Genomic DNA, 7,205 nt, shown 5'->3' with positions numbered 1-7,205 from the left:
TCCCAGAAGTGGTCAGAAACTCCTACCTGAAATATTTTTAAATACAAATCTGAGAAAGATCTTGGGAACGCTGTTCATATAGAAACTTCTGTCTTGCTGTGAAAGTAACCACAAAATATTTAAAATATGTACAGCTTCCAGTTTCTATCTATCTATCTATCTATCTATCTATCTATCTATCTATCTATGTCTGTCTGTCTGTCTGTCTGTCTATCTATCTATCTATCTATCTAGTCTTTTTGAGACAGGTTCTCTCTATGCAGTTCTGGCTGGCTTTGAACTCACTTTGTAGCCCAGGCTGGCCTCAAATTTACAGTAATCCTCTTGCCTTGGCCTCCCACCTGCTTGGATTACAGGCATGTGCCACCACTCCCAACTGACTTCCAGTTTTAAAAATCCTTTTTATGTCTGTTCTGTCAATTGAAAATAATTGAATTGAACCAATGGTGATTACAGTTATCAAAACCATAATGTCGAGTGAAAGGAACAGACACACCAGTTTAACTAGCTCATGGGTGTTCTTATGTGAAAAATCAAAAGTATAAATTAATTAAAGAGCAAAATAGCAGCTTCTGGAAGACAGCAGACTAGATCTTTTGCTAACAAGAAGGGAGCCAAGAATGGGGAAGGGAAGAAGACATGGAAAGAACTGAGGTGTCTTCTGTACATGGGCCAGCTGCCCACAATGAGAGTAATACTTGTGTACCTTCATTGATTGAAAATTTATACTCCCTTAATCTCCAATCCTTACCACAGCTTGCTCCTGAGACGAAGGCTGTCATCCACTGGATTATGGATATTCCCTTTGTGCTCTCTGCCAATCTCCACGGAGGGGACCTGGTGGCCAATTACCCATATGATGAGACGCGGAGCGGTAGGCGACCTTTCTGCTTCTCCATGTGGTTCAAAGCTCATGATTCCTACAGAAAGGTTCACAAGATAATTTTTGTTATATTCTAAGAAGCAGCTATTAAGTGACTTTGCCTATAGAAATACATTTGTTTAAAGACATCTTACATATATTTTATTTATTTGGCAGGAAGAAATGGTAACTTTTTTCGAAGTTTGGGTAAAAAGAGACACAACCTTCATAGAATCATTAGATCAGCTTGGGTTTTAGGTCAGTCCTGGACCCTGGGAAAGTGAAGAGATTATGAGACCTATGTAGCATTGTATACAAGATGGTTTAAGAATGGACATAGCGGGCTGGGGTGATAGCTTGGTGGCATAAGTGCCTGCCTGGCAAGTGCAAGGTCCTGAGTTCCATCCTTGGTACTGGAAAGAAAGAAAGAAAGAAAGAAAGAAAGAAAGAAAGAAAGAAAGAAAGAGAGAGAGAGAGAAAGATCAGACAATGGAGGTAGCCTCAGACAAGGTGTCAGGGTCCATGTGTGTCTGAGGATGCTCTCATTTTTATGCAGTAGGATCGTGTGTGAGTGAGTGTGTGTGTGTGTGTGTGTGTGTGTGTGTGTCCGTGTCCATCTGTCTGTCAGTAAGGAGTGCTGTGGTTTTCTCTAGCTAGTTTTCATTAAGCTTCCAGTAAAGCCAACTGTAGCCAATTTTTATTGCTCCCGGAAATTTCCAGCTTTGGATCCATTCTTGGGGCCATTGAAGATTAGGCTCTCTGCAAACCCAGGATGACAACTTTAGACACTGGAAACTGAGATTTCAAAGCAGTCTGGTTAAACAGTATTGAAAATAAATGTAGGGGTTTTGTGGTTTATCCATAGCTGGGAGACTTGGGCAGATACATTTTATGATGCACGAATGAGAATATATGGTATCGACATTCCTCTGTCATACACATAGGAGTTATTATAAAAAACCTCAAATGTTGAATATGTGTTTTGTGGTGCTGTAAGATTGATAATGGTGCATTTTTAAAAATACAGTTTGCACAGTGGAACTCTTGCTGTTCTCCCAGGTCTACTCTGCTACGGCCTCATCCCCTCTTCGTGTGAAGCTTTCAGTTCACAAGTAGAATGTGATTTCTACTCAGTTGCTGCTTTTTGTATCAGGGATGGAAGTTAAGTAGTCCAAAGTCTATGTGTAGTGTTTTTGTATTTTAAATTTTCACACCTTTCCCATAGCGATGTGGCTGAAAAATAGAGCAGCAGGCGCTCAATACGAAATCACTCTTTAGCAAATGCGTACTTCTTATTTTGTGTGGATTTACTTTCTAGGCAGTGCTCATGAATATAGCTCCTGCCCAGACGACGCCGTTTTCCAGAACTTGGCTCGGGCATACTCTGCTTACAACCCTGCCATGTCGGATCCCAACCGGCCGCCCTGTCGCAAGAATGACGACGACAGCATCTTTGTGGATGGGACAACCAATGGTGGGGCTTGGTACAGCGTGCCTGGGGGTGAGTTTCCATTTGCATTCTGATTATGTGATGTTGGCCTCTTTGTCATTACTGTTCAGATTCACAGAGTGCCTTACATTTGGAGAAATTTTGCTCTTCCCCATTCAGAAGACTGAATCTATAGTTCTAACCTTAAAGTTAAATTTAGGCATGAATAATACATAATTTTGTTTTTTAGATTTAAAAAAAATCCAGGTTGCTAAATAAGACTTACAGAAAACAAATTGAAGGTGTCCACTGGTAAAATAAAATTGAATATTATTAATTACCCTTCTTGTAGTCCTGAGGCAAGAAGATAGTAGCCTTATTACTGGTTAGTCATATTTCACTATGGGTAAATGCATATTTTATCAGGTACGCTGTGCTTTTTTCTGTACCTTGGTGTGTACACTTTTTCATTTTTTAAAAGATGGGGGGGGGGTGCTGGGGAGATGGCTCAGTGGAATAAGCACTTCCCTGGCAAGAGCAAGGACCTGAGTTCAATCCCTGGTTCCACAAAAAAAAAAAAAAAAAGATGGGCTAGGGCACCGTTTGACACAGATTATGTGGGTTGTGCACACTCCGGTAATAAGCACAGTTAGGTCAGGGAGGTTTTTACCGATTATAGGGCTCGCGAAGGGTGAAGCCTGGTACAGAACACAGCTGGGGGAGCCACTTTGCTGAACCACCAAGACAGTCCTGTCTCCCCCATTGTCCCATCAGCGACTCCACACAGCTCTTATTTTGTTATCACTGTGCTGACTGTTGGCCCGTGTGGTACAGTACTTGTCTCAAGTAGGAAGGAAAAGTAAAATATAATGATATGGGCAGTGGCAGCAGGTAATTATAGGAATTTGTTAGATAAGCTTATTTTGTTGTATTATGCTGTGAGAAAAATATTCTTTGTATTATTTTCCAGTAGGCCTTTGTTTTGCTTTGGTTTATAATTTGTATTTGCCCAGACCAGATATAGTACATTTTTGTTCTTTATAATTTGAGAAATAAGACCTATTTCAGATTTAGGATGGAGAATAAATCAAATATATCAGATGGAAAGGAATTTTATACCTTTGTTCGTATAAAAACTTTAGTAATTTCCTTGGAATTAACTTTCGGAACAAAGACTATATTATTTACATAGTATCAAGTAACCTATATTAGTAAAATATTGATGGCAATAATATTAGCAATAACAATAATATTAGTCAGTGATTATTTCCCACAGTAATCATCCAATGACATCTTTGATGTTTTTTTTTTTTTAGCTTTTTCTATAGTGAATAAATTAGCTATTTTGAGCAAAGATTTCTAGACGCGGAGCCTGAGACTGTTTTAGGTGTTCATATCTTTGAGGGACACTTTTTAGGGAGATGTCCTCAGGTGGCGTCTAGCCTTGGCCAGAGCTGTTGGGAGCAGGGCCTGATGCGTAACTCAACAGGTCAGCATAAAGCAGGGCGAGTCATCACTCCTTTGGGCGAGGAGACCGGCTTTTTGTGGCTGCCTGTCAGTTAGCCACTTCTCTGTGCTGTGACTCTTATGCCAGGTAGCTTCTGTTTGAAGGTCTCTGGGAAGAGGGGGCAGTTGTGCACTCTGAGCAGCCAGCGCTCATGGCAGCTTGGTGGTGGCTACCCAGCTCTATGGCAGAGATCCGACGGGCACCAGCAGCACACGCTGCCAATCTGAATCCAGTTCCAGTTAAAGTTCTTCTGGCACAGAATCTCTTGTCTGGCAAAGCTTGAGGTGTTCTTAAAATGGCCTAGGAGTAGTAGATACTCAGAGATTATTGAATTAGATTGTTTTCCTGTCCGTGGTGCTGGGGATTGAACCTTGGCCTTGTGTATACAAGGCAAGAGCTCCACTGCTGAGCTGCAGCTCAGCCTAGAGATTATAGAATTAATCCATAGTGTGTTATCAAGACCCCCAGTGCCTTAGGATTGCCCTTGACACTGGCCAGAGTGCTGCAGAGAATAGTGTGCCGGATCTTCACACACGACTCTCCAGCTTCTTCCCTGATAGAAGGTGCCCCTAGAGGGATTTCTTGAATAGATCTGCAGGGACTGGCACATTCATCTTGAAGCTAAATACTTGAGAACCTGAGAGAGAGGGTGTGACTCACCCCTGTGTGTTTTCTGATCCCCTGTGGTAGGTGGATCTTCCAAAGGCTCCCTGGAAGGTACCGTCGTTGTTCCACTTAGCTCCGTGCAGAACACAGATATGAACACATTGCGTACATGCCTGTGTTGACTTTCCATTTGGCGCTTTGGCAGGAATGCAAGACTTCAACTACCTGAGCAGCAACTGTTTTGAGATCACGGTGGAGCTTAGCTGTGAAAAGTTCCCCCCAGAAGAGACCCTGAAGAGCTACTGGGAGGATAACAAAAACTCCCTCATTAATTACCTTGAGCAGGTAAATATGGTATCTAGAATCAAATGAAAGATTTAAGAGCATGCAAATCTTGTGTACAGTAGTCTCTGAAAAGCAGTCTCATGCAGGGAAATCCATCTAAACACGAGTGAAGATGCTATCCTGGGAAAGCAGGCATCAGTGACGGTTCAGATGGATTTCATTTGCCATACATTTTGTGGTTTACAGCCGTTCACTGAACACTGGCCACACTGGCATGTTGTGAAGTGCGGCACAATCATATTTTCATCTGTGTGGATGTCTTACTTTGTTCATTGCTGAGATAAATTACCTGACACCAAAGTTAAAGGAAGAAAGGTTTACTGGACTCACAGTTTGTAGAGGTTTCAGTACACAGGTAGCTGGCTTGAAGGCAGGGTGGCATTCGGCAGACAGGCATTGCAGAGGAGAAATGGTTTGTGGTGGGCAGAGAGTAGCAAACGGGGGACATTTGCAGCTTTTTTTCTGCCCCTTTTACATTCTATCCAGGCTACTGGGATTAGGGTGGTGCCAAGCCAGTCAGTGGACTAATGTAGTAATCACACACCTTTAATCTTAGCATCCTTAATCTTAGCATTGCACCAGTGTGTCCTGAAACCCCACCCTGAGTGCTCAGCCTCACCCTAGTCTTCGGGTAACAATGACAGTTGACACTGACTGGGCATTTAGCCTTTCCGTGGAATAGTTCTGTCTTGTGTGTAATCATTTGTGTGTTTATCCTCATGACAGCAGCCCTGTGAGAGAAATTATGCCACTATCATCATCTGTGAATTAAGGATGAAGAATTGGGACTCCGAGAGGTTCAAGCACTGGCCTGGGGCTGTACAGTCATGAGTTAATGCGGGCTGTGTAATTTTGGAGTCATTGTGCATAATGCTGGGTCTTGACTGGAGTCACTTAGGTAGTCACTCGAGTGGGGTCTCTATAGAATGTGGTGTATCTCACAGGGTGCCAAAATAAAATGCCCCGCCCCCTCAGGTTGTCCTGCCTGTAGCCACCTTCATTCCCTTCGTAGTATGTAGACATTGGCGCTTGGCCACGGTAGTGGAAAGACCTCAAAATGCCATTCTTTGCGTGCAGTGCCTCGACCAATTTTAAATTCCATTCTGGATGTGATCATTTATCCCTACAGCCAAGTAGAGGGATGTTGATTTCATGTGCCAGTGGATAGTCCAGACTAATTTATTCACCTAGTTTGGCATGAACAAATGCTGTTGAATGAAGCTACTTATTGACACACACGCACACACACACACACACACACACACACACACACACATGCATGCACACACACATGCACCAAATGTAGTTTTGAAAAAAATAAAATTAGCTTAGAAATTTTTTATACATGTCTTATATGATGTCTTACTGAAAGGGACTACTAGGGAATGGATTTACACTTCTGCAGGATTTTTAAATTCATAAATTCCTGCTGCGTGTCAGCTGGAAAAATGGCTTTCATGGACAAAAGCTAAGACTAATTTGGAAAATTGGTGAAGATGCTACAGAATGTTTCTTTCTAAGGAGAGTTGTATTTAAGTAGAGCTGTATTTGGTCCAAGAACAAAGTTAACTGAAAGAAATATACCTTTGAGTAGAGGAGGCAAGATGGGGTTGTTCGCTGTATTTCCTGCTTGAGTATGTCAGAGTGTCTCCCTACTATAGTGAGTTTCACTTTGCACATTTATTTCAACATATATTGAGCTACTTTCATGTCACAGGCCCTCTTTGATGCATTGGGAATAGAGACCTTCTCTGGGTTTCATGTTAATGGGTCAGAAATTGGCTCCCTTATCACAAATGCTAAAACAAAGGTAACCACAAGAAGCCCTGGGGGCCCTAAACCCAGCTGTGGGAGCCCAGACAAAGGCGTCCGAGAGCTGTATTTATTACAGTCTTTGCAGTAAGCCATCATCTCAATCAGCAGTTAAAAGACAGGTTCAGCTGCTGCATAGGTTGTCTCAGTTCTTGAGAAAATTACAATGCAAAACAAAACGTGTGCCATCAGGAAAGAGGAGAGAGGACATTTATCGTATTTGTGGCGCTGGGTGGGCATGTGTCCAATGCATCTGGTTGTAGAAACAGGCTGAAAACATAAGACGAGATTCTGCAGTCCTGTTTCAAGCCATTTGGAAGGAGCGTTTGTTCTGTCCCTAGTCATGTGCTCACCCTGCCCGTGGCCTGGGTGCCAGGTGTTAGGGTGTGGGTCATGTAGAGGCAGGAAGAGTGGCTTTGTATGGAGATCTTCTGCAGCTGACGTCACAGAATATTCCAGTTTAGGGAATCCAAAGACGATGAAAGATCTGTGAAGGCTGCCAGAAGTTCTATGTTGGAATTGTTTTCTTTTTTTTTTTTTTTTTGGTTTTATTTTTTTTTCAAAGTTTTATTGATAAACAGATAGCAATGAGACAGTTTTAAATCAAATCGGAAGTACAGTTTCAACAAATAATACACTGCATA

The 7,205-nt window shown here is 42.2% G+C and overlaps 1 protein-coding gene across 1 annotated transcript in view; it reads left to right on the top strand.

Annotated features, from left to right (window-relative positions):
* The first annotated feature begins 639 nt into the window (after positions 1 to 639).
* Cpe (carboxypeptidase E) overlaps positions 640 to 7,205 on the top strand; it is a 32,755-nt gene continuing 26,189 nt past the window's right edge. The window contains exons 1-3 of the mRNA XM_012514605.2: positions 640 to 874; positions 2,181 to 2,363; positions 4,610 to 4,749. Of these exons, the coding sequence (XP_012370059.1) occupies positions 640 to 874; positions 2,181 to 2,363; positions 4,610 to 4,749 (558 nt within the window). The remainder of the gene's footprint in view (positions 875 to 2,180; positions 2,364 to 4,609; positions 4,750 to 7,205) is intronic.

This window comes from Octodon degus, unplaced genomic scaffold (genome assembly GCF_000260255.1).
Source record: "Octodon degus isolate 3935 unplaced genomic scaffold, OctDeg1.0 scaffold00036, whole genome shotgun sequence".
NCBI lineage: Eukaryota > Metazoa > Chordata > Mammalia > Rodentia > Octodontidae > Octodon > Octodon degus.
The sequence above is the reverse complement of the archived record's forward strand: the minus strand, read 5'-3'. Positions and strand labels throughout refer to the sequence as shown.